The sequence below is a fragment of the Schistocerca piceifrons genome, chromosome 8 (genome assembly GCF_021461385.2).
Source record: "Schistocerca piceifrons isolate TAMUIC-IGC-003096 chromosome 8, iqSchPice1.1, whole genome shotgun sequence".
NCBI classification, from domain to species: Eukaryota; Metazoa; Arthropoda; class Insecta; order Orthoptera; family Acrididae; genus Schistocerca; species Schistocerca piceifrons.
Window position 1 is genome coordinate 382,707,768 of NC_060145.1, and position 26,055 is coordinate 382,733,822.

Sequence of the window (26,055 nt, forward strand, 5' to 3'; positions counted from 1 at the left end):
AAACATTCCACAGCAATAATCCCGTTATTTTATAGCCACACCTCGTAATCCGTTAGTAGGATTGTTTGCAGACTCATTAGCTGTAGTCTACAAGTATGGCGGGTTATCCGTTTACTCACAGGAGTCAGCTGTCGCAGTACAATTCTCCTACCATGTGGTGGCCGTTCACTGAATTCAGTTAACTTTTGTTGTTGACAACAGATACATGTGACTCCATACTCTACACGAAGACTTTTATTTCTGATACTCGGCTGCTGGGCTGTGTCTGAAACGCGTCAACAAATTACAATTTTCGGAACAGCAAGTCAACAGCTACTATTGATATCTGTTCAGCAGTGGGATAAGTCTGCCACGTTACGTCATGGTTATAGGGATCCGGCGCGACTTCATGTCGCATCTTAACGTAATAAAAAAAAAGTATTTTTTTACTTCAAACCTGTTTCTTTGTTTCTCAAAATGATCGCCTTTACAATTTAAGCACTTTTGCCTGCATTCCAGCCAGATCTGGAAACGTTCTTTAAACTCTGATCTTGGAGCCCAAAAATATGATTTTGGAAGAAAGTTGTTCGCGCGTATTCTGTTTGACGTAAGGGAACGAAAAGACGCAGTGCGATAGTTGGCATAGCTGCATTGTCATAATGCAGGCTGGTGAGATGTCTGCTTTTGTTGATACCATCGATGACGTGATCCAAGCAGTTCCATGCCATTCTCCATTTCCCGTTCTTAGATCAGTGACAAAAGAATGGGCCACGCCCATTGTAACTAACGAAACAAACAGCCAATTTCTGGGAGGTTTCTCATTAGCAAACTGCACTTGATGTTTATGTTTCATCTTAGACCACGCAGGGGCATGATAGCTGCTTATTTTTCAGTTCGTATGAGTATATAAAAGTAAGTTTCCTCTGCTGTACGATGTGATATACGGATTTTGCACTTCTCCAGTGTAATTGTTTTGAGCGTTCCCGTACAGCAGTTGATCCGAGACAGTTTTTCAGCCTTGAGCAAATTATGCAGAAGCTATTGGGAACAGATCATCGTTGCAGCTGAATGTTTGTGAATAACTGACTGTACTATTCTATTGCCCTGAGGAGGCCTTTTATGCGATGGTAAGTACCTTGCAGGAACGACTGAAATATCATTGTTTTGCAATCTAAACTTTCACAAACATTGAAAATTTAATGGAGTCAGAAACGCACATTACATATTCAACATGTAACAAGAAAGTAACAATGTGATATGTATCTCATAGAGTTAGTTTATTACGTAGCCACTACTTATTTAATGCCATCAACTTTATACTCGTATGGCATATGAAGTTTAATTTCTATTAAATATTTATGTACATTATTCGAAATTTAAGCAGACGTTGATTCCGTTAACTCACCAAGAACTACAATGTACAGGATTTTTCCTGCATTCAAGCGCTTTATCCTGCAGTTATACAAATCGTAAGACAGATACTACGTGGATACACTGTTTAAAACGTTTTCTGTACGACTACCTAACTAGACGGTTCCAAACACACAGATAATGGCAGAGTGGGTAGCATCTTCCTGAGTCCAAGTGCACGTTACACGAAACTGAGTTCATTTCTAATTGAGACGTATAGTTTTTCTGCAGAAGCTACAGCTATATACGTAGCTTTACTTTTCTTGCAGGGTCTCAGATTAAAAAAAAAATTGATATTAACGGATTGTAAACGCTTGCTCCAAGGTACACAGATACCAGCGCTTCTCAAGCAAGCTAATTCACTGTTAATGAACCTTATGAAAGCCACCAAGGAAAATAAAACTATCTGTCTCTCGGGAGAAAAGGTAAAATAAAAGTGGATGAAGGAACACGCTAACATTAATCTAATTAAATAATCAATGAATTACAAAGACCACTACTCAAAATGGCACAGTTAAAAACAGCTTATTGCCATCATTAGACTTCTTAGCTACGTTATGTAAAACATGCCACCAATAGGGAGATTAATATAAATCATCGGTATGTAGTAAAAGCCAATATAATGGATAAATACGTAGCTCTGGAAAATTTAATTACGATATACACACATCACCCTGGTTCCCAGAACTGACTGTGGATACTGTGTCACAGACACAGTCCCTTAGACAGTCCAGAGATGTTACTAAACCCGCCCAAAGATGTAAACAACCACGCATAAACAGCGCCTATTAGACGGAGGCCGTCCGACAGCCGATCAGTTCGTCATTCCACCAGGAAGGAGGTACACGGCTCGTGTTGTATATAGTTCAACCATGCCTAGACGGTCAATACGGCGGTTCGATCGCGTTCGCATTGTTACTTTGTGCCAGGAAGAGCTCTCAACAATGGAAGTGTCGAGGCGTCTCAGAGTGAACCAAAGACATGTTGTTCGGACATGGAGGAGATACAGAGAGACAGGAAGTGTCGATGACATGCCTCGGTCAGGCCGCCCAAGGGCTACTACTGCAAGGGATGACCTCTATCTACGGATTATGGCTCGGAGGAACCCCGACAGCAACGCCACCATGTTGAATAATGCTTTTCGTGCAGTCATAGAACATCGTGTTACGACTCAAACTGTGCGCAATAGGCTGCATGATGCGCAACTTCACTCCCGATGTCCATGGTGAGGTCCATATTTGCAACCACGACACCGTGCAGCGCGGTACAGATGGACCCAACAACTTGCCGAATGGTCCTCTTAGGATTGGCATCACGTTCGCTTCTTGGATGAGTGTCGCATATGCCTTTAACCAGACAACCGTCGGTGACGTGCTTGGAGGCAACCAGGTCAGGCTGAATGCCTTAGACACACTGTCCAGCGAGTGCAGCAAGGTGGGGGTTACCTACTGTTTTTGGGTGGCATAATGTGGGGCTGACATACGCCCCTGGTGGTCATGAAAGGCACAGTAACGGCTGTACGATACGTGAATCCCATCCTCTGACCAACATGCAACCATATCGGCAGCATATTGGCCGGGCATTTGTCTTCATGGACGACAATTCGCGCCTCCATCGTGCACGTCTTGTGAATGACTTCCTTCAGCATAGCGACATCGCTCGACTAGAGTGGCCAGCATATTCTCTAGACATTAACCTTATCGAAGATACCTAGGGTAGATTGAAAAGGGCTGTTTATGGACGACGTGACCCACCAACCACTCTGAGGAATCTACGCCGAATCGCCGTTTGGGAGTGGGACAGTCTGGACCAACAGTGCCTTGATGAACTTGTGGACAGTATGCAACCACAAATACAGGCATGCATCAATGTAAGAGGACGTGCTATTGGTTATTGGAGGTACCGATGTGTACAGGAATCTGGACCACCACCTCTGTAGGTCTCGCCGTGTGGTGGTACAACATGCAATGTGTGGTTTTCATGAGCAATAAAAAGGATGGAAATTATGTTTATGTTGATGTCTGTTCCAATTTTCGGTACAGGTTCCGTAACTCTCGGAACCGAGGTGATCGAAAACTTCTTTTCATGTGTGTTCATAAAAGTAACATAACATATTAAGTATTCGGTAGACACGAATGAATGTGCACGGAATGCTGAGAGACACATGGGGTGGGGTGTGCGTCACGACAGCATCAAATGTGCCTGGCCCCATAACACGAGGCAATGGAAGGAACAGCAAAACATCGTGTGTGTCAATCAGAAAGAAGTCAAGGTGTGCTTTGGTGTTGTTCTTCATTACAACATCGCCTTCAGATAGCGTATGGATGACTTCACACGGGGAAGAATAATCGAGAAACTGGCAGAAAGACGAAGTGTGACGAGTACAGCCCACACGTTTGGTACTGCTCATGCAATTTGACCCTCCACAGTGGCACGGAAACTGCCTAGAGGGAGGGGGCGGGGCGAAAGCGTGGCGAAACTTCGCCCTGTAACTAGTAAGTAGTGTTCCGTTGACACCGCAAATCGGCGGCAACTTTTGCAATGGTGGAAAGAGCCCAGGGACTGAACCAGATATGAGCGGGATCGCGTGCTGGTCTCGGTTGTTAGCAGCTTCAGTGTGAGTAGCCATTCTGGACGTACCCTCAATTGCTGACAGGTGGGGATACGTTATGCACCCAGGAACATCATCGAACATAATTGTTTTGGAGTAGGGAGGTATAAACTTGCATGGTCATAGCCACCTCAAAATCTTCCAACACGGTACACTCACAGGTCAACGCTATTGTGACACTACAGGTCCCTCCCCACGTGCGTCTTTTCAAGGGTGTATTCGGCCCTGACTTCGTTTTATGGTTTCCGTACATCAGTCGATAAAATCGTAACCTTACAGGGTCACATTGTTGTCCGTCTGTCTGTCTGTCTGTCTGTGGTTCTGTTCGACTGCTAAAATCCCTTTTTCTTAGGAACGGGCGGAGATAAAAAGTTGAAATTTATATCACATGCTATGGTCCCTTGGTGGTGTGGACAACTGAAGCTTTCATGTCAATGTAGTTAAAAGATTCGGCCATTTATGTCACAAATTTCAATAGCCGCAAAATCACTCATCAAAACCTTTTGGGTGCTTCCTGTTGTCCTAGAAGCATGAATTTTTACAACAAGCAAAATTTCAGAGTACAAATAAAGGAAAAAATTCTAAAATTGTTAAATTGTAATTATATAACATATATTTTTAGCATTTGTTTTCCGTCTTTCTGTCTGTCCTATTAAAACCCCTTTGCTCTGTATCGAACTGAAATTTATGTCAGGTACTAAAGTGTATTGCAGTTCCCGTCAGATCAGCGAAGTTAAGCGCTGTCGGGCTGGGCTAGCACGTGGATAGACGACCATCCCGTCTGCCGAGCGCTGTTGGCAAGCGGGGTGCACTCAGCCCTTGCGAGGCAAACTGAGGAGCTGCTTGATTGACAAGTAGCGGCTCCGGTCTCGTAAACTGACGTACGACCCGGAGAACGGTGTGCTGACCACGTGCCCCTCCATATCGGCATCCAGTGACGCCTGTGGGCTGAGGATGACACGGCGGCAGGTCGGTAGCGTTGGGCCTTCTAAGGCCTGTTCGGACGGAATTTCGTTTAGTTTAGTTTTTTCTAAGAAGCTGTATTGTCTCTTGTCAGTGAAAAACCTAAGCTTCTAAGCCAATGCGATAAAATACACCATTTGTGTCATATATTTTGATGCTCGGCTCACTTGTCAAAACCAGTAGGTAAACAATTTGTATACACGTCGGCACTGGTGGTCTATCGACAAAGCGCGTGCCTGGAAACAGGGAGGCTAGACACGGATGTTTCAGTCTTAGCTATAATCTTTACCTCTCAGCGATTTGGGGAGGCACCAGAAACAACGTGTGGTTTCGGATTCCACGCTAGACTTTAGGTTCCCCATTCCCAGTTGCATAACTGCGATAGGTTATGGACATGAAAGTCGCCGAATTGGCGTCCAGTAGATAGCCGGCACCAGGCCACACGAAATTATTGTTATTGTCTATACAAATAATTAAGTCTGTGTGGAACCCTCAGAGCGTGAGTTCTACTCGCCTTTGTCCTGTTTTTATGAGTAATATTGCACCGCTCCAACGAAGAGCAGAGCTGTTAGGAGCTCGTGGTGCGAGGACATATTCGGCAAATGACTGACCTACTGGTTTCCCCGGAATAAATTCCGTCGAGCAGGTGTGGGATAGATTGGGCAGACATACAGCAGGACGTCCACATGCACCAACGACCATCCAGCAACTGTCAACCGCACTGGTGGAGGTATGGAAGTACCGCATCACAAGAACGGCTTATCAACTATGTGGCCAGTATGTGAGCACGTTGCAGAGCATACACTGCTGTCTGTGGCCAACACACACCGTGTTAAGGATCATGTTCCGCCTCGCCTTTAGTAACGTGCAGGGGACGATCATAAATCGCTGTGACTTCAGATTAAGTATCGTTTTTGAACGTGACATTTCTGTACGACTTATTGCATATTTAATTGAGTTACCTTCTGTGGAGCACTGTAACAGTTCTTCCTATGTATGATGCAAAGTTTCATCGAGCTATGTTACTTCGCAGAGATACACCGTGTGAAAGTAACTTTCGTCATGAAGCTTTGCACCCCAGTGTACATACCATTATTTCCTCGAGGTCATGTTGCCACACAATTAAGGCAAATAAAAAGGTAGTAAGTTCCATAATTAGTAGTGATCAACGGCATGAAGTTGCGAATACCAATTGCATCACAAACACATAATGTGTATCAACAAGGCATGTGGCTTGTAATTAGAGAAGTACTATGATCCTAAGCCGAATCTCTGGGAGGATACCGCCAGGAAACGATTGAATAACCAACGGCAGGATAATATTTTATGAGGCGGAGCATAGAACGTAAGAAGTTTGTGCGCAGTAGGAAAGCTACAAAATATGTAAAGAGAAATGAAAAGATTCTTTGTAGCTGCAGATGGAGTCAGTGAAGTGAAATAGAAATAAGACGAGTGTAGGGTAATATCAACAGTAGCAGAAACTGGTATAACGGGAGTAGCATTCATTATGAATAGGGAAGCAGGCCAGAGAGTTAACTACTGTGAACAGCTGAGTGACTGGATTGTTCTTATCAGATTCGACAGCAAGCCTACGTCGACAACAATAGTTCATGTATACTTGGGAACGGTATCAAACACCAGATGAAGAAATAGAGAAAGAATACGAGGATATGAAACTGGTAATACAATACGTAAACGGAGATGAAAATCGATGTCATGGGGCATAGGAACGTTACTGTAGGGTAAGGCATAGAGTCAATTGTTACACGACGTATGCGTTTGGCAGTAGAAATGAGAGGGGCGAAAGAATGATTGAGTTCTACAAGAAATTTCAGATAGTAGTAGTGAATATTCTGTTCAAAAATCACAAGAGGAGGAAGTATAGTTGGAAAAGACATGGTGAGACGGGAAGGTTTCTGATGTATAATATCATGGTCAGTGATTCCGAAATCTGAAGCTACTGACAAGAATAACATAGAGCTGAATAAAAAAGAAAAGTGAGGATCAAGTAGATGTAGATCGGTTATGCTTCAGGAAAGGAAAAGGCACTAGACAGGCAATTATGATGTTACGCTTGATAATGGATGCAACGCTGAGGAAAAATCAAGACAAGCTCTTAAGATTTTTCGACCTGGAAAAAGCGATCGACGACGTAAAATTATACAAAATGTTTGAAATTCTGAAGAAAATCGTATTAAGCTGAAGGACAAGACGGATAATGTGAAATATGCACAAGAACCAAGAGGGGAACAAGAAGACTGGAAGATCAAGAACTAAGTTTTCAGACAGGGATGTAGTCTTCCGCCCTTACTGCTCAGTCTATACATCGAAAAAGCAATGGTGAAAATAAAAGAAAGGTTCGAGGGTGGGAATAAAATTCAGGGTAAGAGGAAATCAACGATGAGATTCGCTGATAACACTGCTATTGTCAGTGAATGTGAAGATGAACTACATGATCTGTTGGATGGTATGAACAGTGTAATGAGTGCAGAATACGGTCTAAGAGTAAACCCGAAAAAGCAAGGACAATAAAATACAGCAGAAATGAAAATAGAAGGAGAATTAATACGAAAGTTGGTGGTCACGAAATAGACGAAGTCAAGGAGTTCTGCTACTTTGGATGCAAAATTACCTATAACGGACGAAGCAAGGAGGACATATAAAGCAAACTAACAAGGGAGAAGAGGGCATTTCTGTCAAGGAGAAGTCGACTGATATCAAACATAGGTCTTAATCTGAGGAATAAATTTTTCATAATGAACGTTTGGGGTACATTATGGACAATTAGAAAAACGGAAGAAAGGTGAGGCGAAGAGTTTGAGATGTAGTGCTACAGAATAATATTGAAAATTAAGTGGACTGATAAAAACAGACAAGGTTCAATGCAGAATCGACGAAGAAAGGAACATGTGGAAACGACTGAGAAGAAAAGGGAACAGGATGACAGGAGGTGCGCTAAGACATCAGGAAACAACCTCGGTGGTACTAGAGAGAGCCGCAGAGGATAAAAGCTGTAAAGAAGACAGAGATTGAAATTCGCCCAGCCAATAGTGGAGGACGTAGGTCGCATGTGGTTCTCTGATATGAAAAGGTTTTACGCAGGAGAGGAATTCGTGGAGGGCCACATCAGGCCAGTCACAAGGGTGATGATTAGAAAACATGAGATTTAATCATAGTTCAGTGCCCAGTCATCTTCTCCAATACAAGTTCGAGATAACCTTTCTTGGGAAGGTGATGAAGTGACAATAAGAAATATCAATCAGATTAATTTCAAATGTAAGTCGTGTGCCAAGCAACAAACTGATTTTATACAACAGGTAACCATATCTTATCAACAATTGCTGGCTAGCATAACAGCTCTCTTTCACCAAAACAGCATATTGGGAATCCTGTTTATTCATTCACTCATCAAATAGTACGGGCTGTAAATAATAATATATCAGCAGCTGGTATTTTTTTTGTGATCTTCCCAAGGCGTTCGGTTGTGTGAACAGCTGGTCTGAATGATACTTGACAAACAGAATGCAAAAGGTTCTGCTGAATAATTCAGACAATGTCGGAAAGGAGGAAATTTTAGTTTCTGTGGAAATACTTAGGGAGCCCCCACAGGTTTCAATTTTTAGTTCACTCCTATTTCTTATACCCCACACGTTTCAATGGTCGGTCCACTCCCGCTTCTTATATATTTGGATGGCTTTCTATTTAACATTCAACAAGCAAAATTGGTACTTTTCGTAGACGAAAGTAGTATAATAAATCCCATCAGAGGGAAAGTAACAGAAGCAATGGAAAAAAATATTTTCGAAATAATCGATAAGTGATTCTCTGAAAATGGGCTCTCCCTAAATTTTGAAAAATCACACAACATTCAGTTCTGTACAACAAACAGAATCATACCAACAACTGATAAAGTACATGAGCAGGAGTCAGTATGTAGGATAGAACGCTCCAAATTTTTGGGTGTACATATTGATGAAAACTTGAACTCGAAGCAGCATATTGCTCAGCCTCTCAGACAATTAACTTTAGCTCCCTTTGCTCTTCGTATAATTGCTGATCTTGAAAGCAAACCTATCAGCCTCCTGGCATATTTTGCAGTAATGCCGCGCGGTGTCATTTTCTGGCGTAACTCATCAGTTAGACAGAAAATACTGATGGCACATAAACGAGCAGCAACAACAATACATGATTTTCACACACGTACGTCATGTAGGTACCTGTTCAAGGAGCTAGGCATGTTAACCGCGCCGTTGCAATGCATATGTTCGCCAATGAAATTCGCCGTAAATAATCTGTCGCATTTTGAGACGACAGAGATGTCCACGTCTACAACACGAGAGGGTAAAATGAGCTTTGTTAATCACTATTGAAGCTGTCAGTGGCACAGAAATGATTTCAATATGCAGCAACAAAATTTTTTGATCATTTGCTCAAAAAAATAAGATTCCTGAAAGGTAGCGAAACAAATTTTAAATCCAATTTTAAAACCGTTTCTCCTAACTGCTTTTATTCAGTGGCGACCTTCTGCTTTAAAACTAGTATCCAGTAGAAAAAAAGTATAGCCCTACCAGTAGGGTTAGAATTGGTAATGTGATAATTAATGTTAACACTAATCATATATACATATCCTGCGAATTGACTCTTTTCGCACCATTCTGATAAAAGAATCGTTCAGGTCGTCTATGAAACATGTATCTAACTAAACTAAAAGCCAAAGCCAAAAACAGAAGACTCGCTAAGGCGGCGACTTTGTTTAGTAGATGAGTGTGGGGTACTGACAGTGGCGAGCAGCTGCCGCGGCCCGGCGACGCCCCTCTCTGCGAGCAGCGCCACGTCGTAGGCGACGCAGATTGCGAGCGCCGCGATGCCCGTCTCCTTGAAGAGCAGCGCGCATGCGCTCAGAAGAACGCACGCCACCAGCTGCAGCAGCGGCCCGCCGCTGGCGCTGTTCCTGCCGGCAACAAGTGGCGCACGCACAGTAGTAGCCTGGCGTCGCTACATCACCAACGTGTTTTGTCCACTACTTGTCTAGATTAATGAGTTTGGTTATCAACTGTAAACTTATCTTCAGTCCAAACTACAACAACATATTAAGCGACTTCAATTAAAAATGCAGCTTGCATAAGGGAATAGAGACGTATAGAGAATGGGAATGCTAGGAAATGCAAAATGGCTAAGCAGAAGTGACTAGGCGAGAAGTGAAAGGGTGTATAAGTGTACATGACTAGCGGAAAGACAAGGAAAATTAATGAGGTATTTCGCCGGCCGGAGTGGCCGTGCGGTTCTAGACGCTACAGTCTGGAGCCGAGCGACCGCTACGGTCGCAGGTTCGAATCCTATCTCAGGCATGGATGTGTGTTATGTCCATAGGTTAGTTAGGTTTAATTAGTTCTAAGTTCTAGGCGTCTGATGACCTCGGAAGTTAAGTCGCATAGTGCTCAGAGCCATAATGAGGTATTTCGAGACAACAGAGGCAGGAACAGGGTGGCAATTATTGAACTACCTGAAAAAAAGGTAAGTTACACCACTGGCCATTAAAATTGCTACACCAAGAAGAAATGCAGATGATAAACGGGTATTCATTGGACAAATATATTATACTAGAACTGACATGATTACATTTTATATTTATTTATATTTACTAAATATTTACTAAGATGGATAGTGCGTCTGCCATCTAAGCGGGAGATCCCGGGTTCGAGTCCCGGTCGGGGCACACATTTTCGACGTATGTCAACGCCTGTAAGCAGCTAAGGTTGTTCATTTCATTGTAATTACATTTTACGTAATTTGGGTGCATAGATACTGAGAAATCAGTACCCAGAACAACCACCTCTGGCTGTAATAATGGCCTTGATACGTCTGGGCATTGAGTCAGAGCTTGGTTGGTTGGTTGGTTTGGGGAAGGAGACCAGACAGCGTGGTCATCGGTCTCATCAGATTAGGGAAGGATTGGGAAGGAAGTCGGCCGTGCCCTTTCAGAGGAACCATCCCGGCATTTGCCTGGAGTGATTTAGGGAAATCACGGAAAACCTAAATCAGGATGGTCGGACGCGGGATTGAACCGTCGTCCTCCCGAATGCGAGTCCGGTGTCTAACCACTGCGCCACCCCGCTCGGTGTCAGAGCTTGGATGGCGTCTACATGTACAGCTGCCCATGTAGCTTCAACACGCTACCACAGTTCATGAACAATAGTGACTAGCGTATTGTGACGAGCGAATTGCTCGGCCACCATTGACCAGACATTTCCAATTTGTGAAGATCTGGAGAATGTGCCGGCCAGGGCAGCACTCGAACATTTTCGGTATCCAGAAAGGCCCGTAAGGACCTGCAACATGCGGTCGTGCATTATCCTGCTGAAATGTAGGGTTTCGCAGGGATCGAATGAAGGGTAGAGCCACGAGTCGTAACACATCTGAAATGTAACGTCCACTATTCAAAGTGCCGTTAATGCGAACAAGAGGTGACCGAGACACATGGGAACTATGGAGACAAGTATGGATGGAAATCTGAAGGAGCACAGATGTCTTTTGCAATTAGGGAATGTAGAACAAACAGATGTAGCGCAGCGAGCTCTTCAGTCAGCATACCTTAACGGGAAGTCAGCGAACCATAATGTGAAGTTTTCCGAGATAAGGATATAGAATGAGGAAATGTTATACAGAACTATATAGAGAAGCAACTGAACTATACAAACATAGGGACATTCTTAACGGGCAATGGTGTACAAACTCCAGCTTTACAAAATGGACAGACAGCAGTTGAACAGACAAGTTTTGCTTTTGACAAAGGTTATCTCTGTTAGGCATGCCACATCTTCACTGACGTCTGATTCGTTAGTCGCCAAAACTCTGCGGGAACAGGAGCACCTCTGATGATACCTAACGTAACTGTGGACGAAACGTTAGGAAGAAATAACCTTCATGGACCACGACCATACAAGACGAACATTTACTAGCGAGTAATACAACTGGTCGTAAAAGGTTTGATGGTATTTAATTATACAGGGTCAATCACTATAAGCTTGCACTGCAAATATTGCGGAAATGGATAGTGCTATTGACGTGAGGTTTCCACAGAATGGGAATACATTTGGATGCAGCCACATTTACCAATCATGACCAGAAAAGCAGCTGAAATATGCAGTACTGGTCTGTTGATAATCCCCGTTGGCTTCATTAAGTGGAACGTCAGCGTGCGTGGAATGTACACGTGTAGTGTGGGATGAACCATCATCTCGTAGGCCCGTGCGCGTGCCGTGTTCCGCCTGTGAAGACGGCCTCCTGACTCATCGTCTTCCATGGATGCTGGAAGACGTTCCTCTGAAGACTAGGAGGAACCTGTGATATCAACATGATGGCTATTTAGCCGAAAGTGCACGAAGTACTGCAGCTGTTTCCAAGACGTTGCATTGGACACTGAGGACCCTTCCCTTGGCCGGCTCGTTCACCGAATTTGACACCTGAAGAATTGTTTTTTTTTTGCTGGGACAGCTGAAAGAGACGGTCTACAATGACACATCAATTGCACCTGAAGATATACTACGATGAATTACTGTAGCCTGCTTTGAGATCTCCGTTGAAATGCTAGCACGCGTGCAGCAATCGTTTCGTACCAGACAGGAAGCGTGTCTTCCAGGTGCCGGGTGTCATTTGATGGTCAGTTGTCTCGTTACTGGTCGGGTTCCTCATAACTAGCGTATGCGCCTGTGTTGTTCTTTACTGTGGGGCACCACAAGTACTGTACGAATGTCGGTGTTGGAACTTTTCAAAATACGACATCTCTCAAACGTTACATTAGAGTGCTGCAAGAAACATCACTGTCAATTTATTCTACCGTACGTTTAGTTTGTTAATATCAACAGACATAGTTCCATTTAAAAAAGTGTAAGTTTGCTCCAAAAGTGCACTTTCTATGTGTTACCGCAAAACGAGCACTTCTGTGAAAAGCACTCATCAATAATATCTTCCATTTCCGCAATATCTGCGGTGCAAGGTTTAGTTCGTTCACGTTGTATATTGCTTATTTAGCTCGATCAGACACAGAAAAGATTTATAATACATGACAGCTAGGTACAGATAGAATTTTATTTTACTAAGATCGAGTATTTCCGCTGTGCTGTTTAGATAGCAGAGAGCTGAAGACACAAAAGAGGGAGTGCAATGACTGAGAAGATGATAGCGCAAACATAGAGTTCGATTGTCTATACGCTTGTCGGCACCTAGCCATGAAAACTGGTCGTAGGCTGGTGTGATATAGTTGAGAAAGCGTACGTCTCAGATGTATCATACACAAGCACCCATCTCCAGTTCTTGCCTGCGTGTGCTTTCGTACGGGAGTGCTTGCAGAACGGCACCACCGTAGCCAAATATGGGGAGTATTAGTGTATCTACGAACTTCTTAGTATGTAATATCATCTTCTCTTCTGAGAGTCGATTAATACTGTGCAGAGTAATAATAAAATTCCTGATCGATCCGATCATTCAAGATTTTTCCTGTGTTCCTTCTGGAGTTAGGCAGCAGGTGAGAGTGTAAGGCACAACGAGAATTTTCCGTCATCTGGTAACCATAATGACACGTTATTTTACTTTGCGCGCAATGTATGTAAGCTACCGTTAATACTGATTTGATGAAGTATAACTCCAATGCTTGCATATACATAAAGTTTCCTTGTAAATTGACATAAAAACAGGTAAATACTTCATGTTCCTGCGCTAAATGGAATGGACTGTTTAACCTAGTTATGACAATTTGTTAGTGACGGTAAGGAACGTGCAGACGGTGTTGCATCCTTGTCAACAAAAGTACAAAAAATCTGACGTATTTTATAGCCTAATCAGTTTATGATGATAAAACGGTAAGGGTATGAAGAGTTTAATGAGACACGTTTTATGGGCTAAATCTTACATTTTCCAAGGAGACCAATATACACTGTGTCTTGTTTTGTACGTAGCTTATTTGCATCTAAAATACTGAGGAGGTATTCATACAGCACGGAATTCCTGCTCACCTCATCACCGCAGAAAATAATAAGACAAATTAAAAATAAGAACTAATTTATTAAGAAAGTTCTGAGTGCCATACCAGTGAACTGACTGCTTCAAAACTTCCAGCTGTCAGACACTCAGATCGGTACCAAACGTCGTATTTTGATTCAGCATTGTATGGTAGTGAAACATGGACTGTGGGAAAACCGGAACAGAAGAGAATCGAAGCATTTGAGACTTGGTGCTATAGAAGAATGTTGAAAATTAGGTGGACTGATAAGGTAAGGAATGAGGAGGTTCTACGCAGAATCGAAGAGGAAAGGAATATGTGGAAAACACTGATAAGAAGTAGGGACAGGATGATAGGACATCTCCTAAAACATGAGGGAATGACTTCCATGGTACTAGAGGGAGCTGTAGAGGGCAAAAACTGTAGAGGAAGACAGAAATTGGAATACGTCAAGCAAATAATTGAGGACGTAGGTTACAAGTGCTACTCTGAGATGAAGAGGTTAGCACAGGAAAGGAATTCGTGGCGGGCCGCATCAAACCAGTCAGCAGACTGATGACAAAAAAAAAAAAAAATATCAATCTTAACTCCGACTGGTAGTGCTGCGTGTTGTCGTCAAGTAGAACACCGTAAACGGTAATTAAAAGTATCACCAGAATTACGGAGCACGGGATAAGCGAATCTGTGAGTGACTAAATTTGTAGATATCACCTGCGTGAGGTAGTAGAGCGTACATACCTCACTGACGACAATTTTTTTAACTTTATACGCTTGAAACTGGTATGTGGGATAACATTTTCCTGACACGTAAAAAGACTTTTCGGATTTTGTAGCAATGCTCTTTTGGCAGTCGGCTTTTGCTTCTTTACCTGAACATTTTTTTTTTTTTTGGTCATCAGTCTACTGACTGGTTTGATGCGGCCCGCCGCGGATTCCTTTCCTGTGCTAACCTCTTCATCTCAGAGTAGCACTTGCAACCTACGTCTACAATTATTTGCTTGACATATTCCAATCTCTGTCTTCCTCTACAGTTTTTGCCCTCTACAGCTCCCTCTAGTACCATGGAAGTCATTCCCTCATGTCTTAGGAGATGTCCTATCATCCTGTCCCTTCTCCTTATCAGTGTTTTCCACATATTCCTTTCCTCTCCGATTCTGCGTAGAACCTCCTCATTCCTTACCTTATCAGTCCACCTAATTTTCAACATTCGTCTATAGCACCAAATCTCAAATGCTTCGATTCTCTTCTGTTCCGGTTTTCCCACAGTCCATGTTTCACTACCATACAATGCTGTACTCCAGACGTACATCCTCAGAAATTTCTTCCTCAAATCAAGGCCGGTATTTGATATTAGTAGGCTTCTCTTGGCCAGGAATGCCGTTTTTGCCATTTCTAGTCTGCTTTTGATGTCCTCCTTGCTCCGTCCGTCATTGGTTATTTTACTGCCTAGGTAGCAGAATTCCTTAACTTCACTGACTTCGTGACCATCAATCCTGATATTAAGTTTCTCGCTGTTCCCATTTCTACTGCTTCTCATTACCTTCGTCTTTCTCCGATTTACTCTCAAACCATACTGTGTACTCATTAGACTGTTCATTCCGTTCAGCAGATCATTTAATTCTTCTTCACTTTCACTCTGGATAGCAATGTCATCAGCGAATCGTATCATTGATATCCTTTCACCTTGTATTTTAATTCCACTCCTGAACCTTTCTTTTATTTCCTTCATTGCTTCCTCGATATACAGATTGAAGAGTAGGGACGAAAGGCTACAGCCTTGTCTTACACCCTTCTTAATACGAGCACTTCGTTCTTGATCGTCCACTCTTATTATTCATTCTTGGTTGTTGTACATATTGTATATAACCCGTCTCTCCCTATAGCTTACCCCTACTTTTTTCAGAATCTCGAACAGCTTGCACCATTTTATATTGTCGAACGCTTTTTCCAGGTCGACAAATCCTATGAAAGTGTCTTGATTTTTCTTTAGCCTTGCTTCCATTATTAGCCGTAACGTCAGAATTGCCTCTATCGTCCCTTTACTTTTCCTAAGGCCAAACTGATCGTCACCTAGTGCATTCTCAATTTTCTTTTCCATTCTTCTGTATATTATTCTCGTAAGCAACTTCGATGCATGAGCTGTTAAGCTGATTGTGCGATAATTCTCGCACTTGTCAGCTCTTGCCGTCTTCGGAATTGTGTGGATGATGCTTTTCCGAAAGTCAGATGGTATGTCGCCAGACTCATATATTCTACACACCAACGTGAATAGTCGTTTTGTTGCCACTTCCTCCAATGATTTTAGAAATTCTGATGGAATGTTATCTATCCCTTCTGCCTTATTTGACCGTAAGTCCTCCAAAGCTCTTTTAAATTCCGATTCTAATACTGGATCCCCTATCTCTTCTAAATCGACTCCTGTTTCTTCTTCTATCACATCAGACAAATCTTCACCCTCATAGAGGCTTTCAATGTATTCTTTCCACCTATCAGCTCTCTCCTCTGCATTTAACAGTGGAATTCCCGTTGCACTCTTAATGTTACCACCGTTGCTTTTAATGTCACCAAAGGTTGTTTTGACTTTCCTGTATGCTGAGTCTGTCCTTCCGACAATCATATCTTTTTCGATGTCATCACATTTTTCCTGCAGCCATTTAGTCTTAGCTTCCCTGCACTTCCTACTTATTTCATTCCTCAGCGACTTGTCGAAAACCTCAAACCACACACACACACACACACACACACACACACACACTTGTATTTCTGTATTCCTGATTTTCCCGGAACATGTTTGTACTTCCTCCTTTCATCAATAAACTGAAGTATTTCTTCTGTTATCCATGGTTTCTTCGCAGCTACCTTCTTTGTACCTATGTTTTCCTTCCCAACTTCTGTGATGGCCCTTTTTAGAGATGTCCATTCCTCTTCAACTGTAGTGCCTACTGCGCTATTCCTTATTGCTGTATCTATAGCGTTAGAGAACTTCAAACGTATCTCGTCATTCCTTAGTGCTTCCGTATCCCACTTCTTTGTGTATTGATTCTTCCTGACTAATGTCTTGAACTTCAGCCTACTGTTCATCACTACTATATTGTGATCTAAGTCTATATCTGCTCCTGGATACGCCTTACAATCCAGTATCTGATTTCGGAATCTCTGTCTGACCATGATGTAATCTGATTGAAATCTTCCCGTATCTCCCGGCCTTTTCCAAGTATACCTTCTCCTATTGTGACTCTTGAACAGTGTATTCGCTATTACTAGCTGAAACTTGTTACAGAACTCAATTAGTCTTTCTCCTCTTTCATTCCTCGTCCCAAGCCCATATTGTGCTGTAACCTTTTCTTCTACTCCTTCCCCTAGAACTGCATTCCAGTCGCCCATGACTATTAGATTTTCGTCCCCCTTTACATACTGCATTACCCTTTCAATATCCTCATACACTTTCTCTATCTGTTCATCTTCAGCTTGCGACGTCGGCATGTATACCTGAACTATCGTCGTCGGTGTTGGTCTGCTGTCGATTCTGATTAGAACAACCCGGTCACTGAACTGTTCACAGTAACACACCCTCTGCCCTACCTTCCTATTCATAACGAATCATACACCTGTTATACCATTTTCTGCTGCTGTTGATATTACTCGATACTCATCTGACCAGAAATCCTTGTCCTCCTTCCACTTCACTTTACTGACCCCTACTATATCTAGATTGAGCCTTTGCATTTCCCTTTTCAGATTTTCTAGTTTCCCTACCACGTTCAAGCTTCTGACATTTCATGCCCCGGCTCGTAGAACGTTATCCTTTCGTTGATTATTCAATCTTTTTCTCATGGTAACCTCCCCCTTGGCAGTCCCCTCCCGGAGATCCGAATGGGGGACTATTCCGGAATCTTTTGCCAATGGAGAGATCATCATGACACTTCTTCAATTACAGGCCACATGTCCTGTGGAGACACGTTACGTGTCTTTAATGCAGTGGTTTCCATTGCCTTCTGCATCCTCATGTCGTTGATCATTGTTGATTCTTCCGCCTTTAGGGGCAATTTCCCACCCCTAGGACAAGAGAGTGCCCTGAACGTCTATCCGCTCCTTCACCCTCTTTGACAAGGCCGTTGGCAGAATCAGGCTGACTTCTTATGCCGGAAGTCTTCGGCCGCCAATGCTGACTATTTACCAAAATATAGGCAGTGGCGTGGATCGAACCCGGGAGCGAAGACGTTTTGATTACGAATCAAAGACGCTACCCCTAGACCTCGGATTCTGAACATTATGTACTTATTATTGATGTTATTGTTTTGTTTATTGTTAATTATTATTATTATTACTTCCGCATGTGCGACGCAATTAATTGTTTCTTTGTATTTATGTTCTGATTGTCCATACCGTGAAACTACAAATGTACCCCATAGGTTTACTACATTCAAAGAAACAAAGCGAAAACAGATTGCCAAGAGAACATTGCTGTAAACTCCAAACAGTCCTTTTGTATGTCATAAACACGTTGTCACGCTTAATACAATTGAAAAATTTGGCGACAATGGGGTTTGAACGCAGAACCCAAGGTATGAAGATGTACAGCTGAACCAACTTCCCCGCGGTATAAACATTTGTTAAATGCTCACAGTTATACTTTTAATGTGGTCCCCAGTTCTGGTGTTACTTTTAATTAACGTTTGCACCCGTTGCGCTGGGCGACAGCACATAGTACGAACTAAATGGGAGTGTTGGTTGAAACTGTATGAACGTACAACGTACAACCGATCTCAGTGTTTAACATCTAGAGATTTGGGTGTAAGCGCCAATAAGAAAGAATTTGTTCCTATGGCAATAATACTGAAGCTTCGATGAGTCGTAATTTGTTCATAGATTACCTAGTGTCAGGTCCCTTGAGTTTCAGCGCATCATACCCTCAAGAAATGTTCAAATTTGTGTGAAAGCTTATGGGACTTAACTCCTAAGGTCATCAGTCTCTAAGCTTACACACTACTTAACCTAAATTATCCTAAGGACAAAACACACACACCTATGCCCGAGGGAGGATTCGAACCTCCGCTGGGACCAGCCTCAAAGTCCATGACTGCAGCGCCTGAGACCATTCGGCCATTATACCGTCTGTAAGTGTCCTTGGACCTGGCAATTGTTATTTGTAGCTCGAGGAGCGAGAATAGGAAAATACGGTGTGTTCCGAAACTGTTCGTTCAGATTAATACAAAAGGTGTTATTCCGGAGCCAAGGTAGCCCCTGAGCCAAATTACACCACAGAGGACGGCGTTGTCTATGTCCAAGACGTACCAAAAGCACCATAGTAAACACCGGCTGTTTACATACAGGTTAATGGAAACAGACATTCCGAGCACTACTTCCTGCAGCGGAAGCTCGAGCCATGGCATGCAGGAAGTATCACTACGCCAAAACCTGATTGGCTGGAGACAGCTTTTTAGGGGCTAGAACCAGCCCCGAAGTTCAGTTTACTCCGGATGTCGACGTCGCCTACTTCGACCGCTGAAGATTACGTCTTCGTCTTTGAATTGGACTCTTGCTAGAGTGCGTGCGTGCGTGTGTGTGTGTGTGTGTGTGTGTGTGTGTGTGTGTGTGTGTGTGTGTGTATGTTACCACGAACATTTGTGGAAAATTAAACGTGAATTTTTGTTTGCCTAAATTAGGAGACTTTTACGGGCATTGTTATTGTTACCTTTTCATTTGTTGTTCAGTCATCAATCTTGTGAACTTACCTCAATAAAAGTTGTGTTGGTGAAAAATTGCGAGCAGGATGTACAGAAAAAAGAAAATATATTTCGAAAAGGAACGTATGATCTCTGAAGTCGATTTGCAATGTTAGGGAAAACATTGTTAGTGGTGCTGACGCGAGCTGTTGTGTTGGCGTCATCGACTTTGGAAGGGTACTGACATCCAGAACTACTGTGTGTTCGGAACAGGTGTTGCCAGAATATCTGCGGTATGTACCTCTCAATGTTAGGTAAGGGATGTACTTCCAACACGATGGAGCGTCAGCCAATTTCAGCATTGTCGTCAGGAATCATCTGATAGCCACGTTCGGGAATCAATGGATTGGCCAAAGTGGCCCTGTTGAGTGGGCACTGAGCTCACCTGTCATCACGTGCCCGCATTTCTTCCGCTGGTTGCTTATAAAGCAGCTGGTACGCGAAACCGCTGTAGAAACAGAAGAAGATCCCGTCTGCAGAATTACCGTCGCCGCTGGTACCATTGGATACACGGCAGGAACTGGGAACGGACATGGCAATCAATGGTCCATTCGATCATTTCCTATCAGTGCCACTTCTGCAATTAGCATGCTAAACTAGCTTCTGCCTAAAGCGTCCTTAGCAACAAAAATCGCCGTCAGGGGGCATATGTACGATAACTAAATATATTTGTTTTGATGTTGTCTACCTCCTGTATTAATTTGAAGGAATAGTTTCGGGACGCCCTGTATTTAATGATAAGTATAAAATATGTGGAGCATTGAAAAACGAACAGGCGGATTTCTGTGGAAGTGTTAATGGGATTGGTTCAAATGGCTCTAAGCACTATGGGACTTAACATCTGAGGTCATCAGTCCCCTAGGTTTAGAACTACTTAAACGTAACTAACCTAAGGACATCACATACATCCATGCCCGAGGCAGGATTCGAACCTGCGACCGTAGCAGGCGCGCGGTTCCGGACTGAAGCGTCTAGAACCGCTCGGCCACAGCGGCCGGCTGTTAAGAGGAGAACAGATAACAGTATAGTACGTATATTCTGCAGGCCGTCACTTACCGACACGAGCGCGACTCTTCCTTGTTGCAGCCCTCCGCGGCGCAACAGGTGCTCCTCTCTGCTGTCTTCAGAAGCCGTTTCTGATCTTCACCGCTGTCTGTGATTAAATTTTTGTCCTTGAAACACTTCTTCCACCTCCTCCTCAACACATTACTTCCGAGCCTGCTGGACGCCTCCCTTTTGGCTCTGAAGAGGCTGCGTCTCACAACCTTTTCTTCAAGATGATGGTCGAAAGCGTTCTGGTATCGCCACTGGCTAATTGAAAACAATTGCGACGAACTGACGAACTCAGTGTTGTGATTAGCGTCTCGTGTCGCATCACTGCCTTCGGCAACGTCCTCATTTTCCGTCCGTTCGGTCGACGGCCAAGAGGCGAGAGGAACAGTTCCATTGTAATGTTGCGTTGAAGTGCGAGGTTGTTTGCAACATGTGGTGTGAGAGGCGTTAATGCGAGTGATTTCTGCCGTGATCGCTTTCGAGATTGATGGCGGTGTATCGAAGTCGACGGATGTTTTCGACGGAGCCTGTTGACACGCGAGTGCGTTCGTACTGGTGTTGTTGTTGGCGTCATTGGACTCAGTGACGATGTCAGCTCGAGGTGACTTAGAAGTTTGTCCCAGCCAGGCGCCGGATTTATAAGCAGTACCGTTCGTCGTGACTGTGCCGGTGGCAGGGGGGTGAGAGGAGTTGCGGGTTTGGCAAGAGAGGCGGTCGCTCGCCGAGCAGAGAGCGGCGCCGAGGAGGCCCTTGGCGGCGGCGAGAGCCCTCCGGAGGGCGCAGCCCTGCTGGCGGTGCACGGGGCCCCCGCAGCCGCGGCAGCGCCGCCGGCGGGCGTCGGCGGCGTCGCGCAGGTCGGCGTGGCGCGCGTAGCAGAGCAGCGCCAGCAGCGAGCAGGCGGCGGCGGCGACGTCGGCGCGGCCCACCAGCCCGGCCACGGCCTCGCAGTGCGCCGGGTGCAGCGCGAACGCCGCCCCCGCGACGCCGGGGGCGGCCCGGAGGCGGCGCGCGACGCGCACCAGCAGCGCGGCGCAGAGGGCGTGCAGCGCGGCGTTGGCGGCGTGCCAGCCGCCGCCCAGCAGGTGGTTGGCGCGGAAGCTGAGCACCGCCAGCGGCCGCCACGAGCCGTGCGAGCCGGCCAGCCGCAGCGGCGTGCCCCAGAAGTCCGACGTCGCCAGCCGCCACAGCGACGTCTCGTTGCCCGTCACGTCCGGGTTGCCGAGGATGGCCCGCCTGCGTGGCGGCGAAACGGCTTTGTAATGCCCGGGAAACTTTTCAACGGAGCGAAAATAAGACTCCTTACAAATTACACAATGCGCTTTCGTGCGCATTATCATAGCCAAACGAAAATGTGAAACGCACAAATCCGGTATCAAATTGACCACCGCGAGCCTGGTATTATAAAAAGAGGTTTATCTGCATCAATAAATATGAAAAAATAATTAGTGATTTTGGGGAAACTTTACTTCCACAATCAGTAGCCAAACATCTCTACCTTCACAGAAACATGAGGGCTGTTCGGAAAGTATGGTCCGATCGGTCGCGAAATGAAAACCACTGTGAAAATCAAAATTCTTTTTATTCGCACGAGTGAGCCACATCTTCCGGCTACCTCTCTAAACAGTCGCTGCTCCGCCTTAGGCCATGTCATACGTAAGCGTCAGAAGCGACCGACAGCGAGCGACGTCTGGTTACGCTACACTCCAGCGAGAAGCAACAGCACCGGGTGGAAAGCTCGGGTGTCCTGCGTGCGAGCGACCATCTCGAGTTACAAGATGGCTTCTTCGAGGTTCGAATCCTGCCTCGGGAATGGATGTGTGTGATGTCCTCACGTTGTTTAGATTTAAGTAGTTCTAAGTCTAGGGGACTGATGACGTCAGATGTGAAGACCCATAGTGCTCAGAGCCATTTGAACCATTTTATTTAAACAGAGTGACACTACTAATCCTGTGTCCGAACATTAGAGGTTGGTTCTTCCACCTCATCAGCATTAACTTACATCTTTCTACATTAAGAGCCAGCTACCATTCAGTACACTAACTAGAGATCTTCGACACCTCCCTGTATACCACTGCATCATCAGCAAACAACCACAGACAACTGCCCACTCTTTCTGTCAGATCATTTATCTATAAAGAAATAGCAACGATTTTATCATACTTCCCTGCTCTCCGATGAATACTCGCCGTCGAGGACAATATGCTGGCTTCTATTACTTAAGAAGCCTTCGAGCCAGTCACATATCTGGAAGCCTATTCCGTAGGGACGTACGTTCGTTAACAGCCCGCTGTAGGGTACCGTGTCGAATGCTTTTCGAAAATCTAGAAATATGGAATCTGTCTGTGCCCTTAATCCATAGTTCGCAATATATCATCTCAGAAAAGAATAAGCTGGGTTTCGCACTAGCGATGCTTTCTGAAGCCGTGCTGGTTCTGTTCTCAGGAACAGTTTCGCGTATCAAGTGCAAATTTATGACACGTACTAACACTATGGTTCCTTGGCGGCGTGACAAATTGTTATGTCCTACATCAGTGCAGTCAAAAGACACGGTTATTTATGTTACACATTTTGATACTCGAAAACTCACTCATCAAAACATATAGAGGGCATCCCGTTGATTAAGATTCATGAAATTCGGCAAGAAGCAATGTTCCACAGTGCAAGTAAAGTAAAAAAAAAAAAAAAAATAAAAATTGAAACTTGTTAAATTCTAATTATGTCACATGAAAAGTATGTTTTGACATATGTACATACTCGTATATTGCATTCACCATCAATCAAAAGCATACAAGACAAACATTACTGCATACAAACATGAAATGTAAGCTATAGTCATGTTTTAGTAACTAAATAAAAATGTTTTATTAAATTTTCTCTGTCTGTGTGTATAAACTAAAGTCATCTGTATAAACTAAAGTCACCTGCTAGCTTCTGTTTTATGTCTGCGGAAGTCCGTGGAATTACTGTAGGGATTTTGAACGGTCATGGAATTACAGGATGCAATATGTTTTTAGTATCGATAACAACATCGTTGAGATTCTCGATCCCAGGATTGTTGAACTATATACATATGGTTTCCAGAATGAGATTTTCACTCTGCAGCGGAGTGTGCGCTTATATGAAACTTCCTGGCAGATTAAAACTGTGCGCCCGACCGAGACTCGAACTCGGCAAAACTCACGAAAGGCAAAGGTCCCGAGTTCGAGTCTCGGTCGGGCACACAGTTTTAATCTGCCAGGAAGTTTTATATACATATGCATAATTAAGCCTCAAAGAAACCTCAGTGTTCCAGTTCTACTCGCACTTGGCCAATTTTTAAAGTAATTACGGTACTTAATGATGACAGGAACAACAACACAATTAAAATTTCGGTTTCATAGTCAAACTAAGAGTGAGAAATGGACAAATGATGTACCAAATACCCAGATTAAGATCTAGTTTTGCAAAAAAAGGATATCTAATTGTCTCAAGGTAATCAGAATAGCTGAAACAGCCTGATTAACGATTTTTAAAAAAATTGGAATATATCACGAACAGCTGTTGCCAGGTAAGTAAATGATGCTTCAATAAGTTCATCTGTTTAAGGCCTAGCTATTATGCGCATAAAAAGTTACATTGCTGTAACATTTGGCTGTGAAAATTGTTCCCTTCGAATCAAGTAGTAATTTAGGACATTCCGTTCAGAAGATGTTAGGAAAGCAAATGAAATGCTAATAATATCATGTTACCTGAATATATAGGGTGGTCCATTGATAGTAACCGGGCCAAATATCTCACGAAATAAGCATCAAACGAAAAATCTACAAAGAACGAAACCTGTCTAGCTTGAAGGCGGAAACCTGATGGCGCTATGGTTGCCCCACTAGATGGCGCTCTAACAGGTCAAACGGATATCAACTGCGTTTCTTTAAATACGAAACCCCATTTTTTATTACATATTCGTGTAGTACGTGAGGAAATACGAATGGTTTAGTTGGACACTTTTTTCTCTTTGTGATAGAAGGTGCTGTAATAGTCACAAACGTATAAGTGCGTGGTATCACGTAACATTCCGCCAGTGCGAACGGTATTTGTTTCGTGATACATTACCCGTGTTAAAATGGACCGTTTACGAATTGCGGAAAAGGTCGATATCGTGTTGATGTATGGCAATGTGATCAAAATGCCCAGCGGGCGTGTGCTATGGTTCAAATGGGTCTGAGCACTATGGGACTCAACTGCTGTGGTCATTAGTCCCCTAGAACTTAGAACTAGTTAAACCTAACTAACCTAAGGACATCACACACATCCATGCCCGAGGCAGGATTCGAACCTGCGACCGTAGCAGTCGGTGTGTGCTATGTATGCTGCTCGATATCCTGGACGACATCATCGAAGTGTGAGGGACGTTTCGCTGGATAGTTACGTTATTTAAGGAAACAGGAAGTGTTCAGCCACATATGAAACGTCAGCCACGACCTGCAACAAATGATGATGCCCGAGTAGGTGTTTTAAATGCTGTCGCTGCAAATCCGCACATCAGTAGCAGACAAATTGCGCGAGAACGGAAATCTCAAAAACGTCGGTGTTGAGAATGTTACATCAACATCGATTGCACCCGTTCAATATTTCTATGCAGCAGGAATTGCATGGCGACGAGTTTGAATGTCGTGTACAGTTCTACCACTGGGCACAAGAGAAATTACGGGACGATGACAAATTATTGCACGCGTTCTATTTATCGACGAAGCGCCATTCACCAATAGCGGTAACGTAAACCCGCATAATACGCACTATTGGGCAACGAAGAATCCACGATGGCTGCGACAAGTGGAACATCAGCGACCTTGGCGGGTTAATGTATGGTGCGGCTTTATGGAAGGAAGGATAATTGGCCCCCATTCTATCGATGGCAATCTAAATGGTGCAATGTATGCTGATTTCCTACGCAATGTTCTACCGATATTACTACAAGATGTTTCACTGCATGACAGAATGGCGATGTACTTCCAACATGATGGATGTCCGGCACGTATCTCGCGTGTGGTTGAAGCGGTAGTGAATAGCATATTTCATGACAGGTGGATTGCTTGTCGAAGCAGCGTACCATGGCCCGCTAGTTCACCGGATCTGACGTCCCCGGGTTTCTTTCTGTGGGGAAAGCTGAAGGATATTTGCTATGGTGATTAACTGACAATGCCTGACAACATACGCCATTGTCAATGCATGTGCGAAATTACGGAAGGCGAACTACTCGCTGTTGAGAGAAATGTGGCTACACGTATTGCCAAATGCATTGAGGTTGATGGACATCATTTTGAGCATTTATTGCATTA

The 26,055-nt window shown here is 43.9% G+C and overlaps 1 protein-coding gene across 1 annotated transcript in view; it reads right to left on the reverse strand.

Moving 5' to 3' along the window:
- Positions 1-26,055, reverse strand: part of LOC124712366 (protein O-mannosyl-transferase TMTC2-like) — a 124,185-nt gene that overhangs the window by 57,061 nt on the left and 41,069 nt on the right. Inside the window, exons 3-4 of the mRNA XM_047242661.1 lie at positions 20,744-21,973; positions 9,743-9,914 (exon numbers count right to left, since the gene is read on the reverse strand). Coding sequence (XP_047098617.1) covers positions 9,743-9,914; positions 20,744-21,973 — 1,402 coding nt within the window. The remainder of the gene's footprint in view (positions 1-9,742; positions 9,915-20,743; positions 21,974-26,055) is intronic.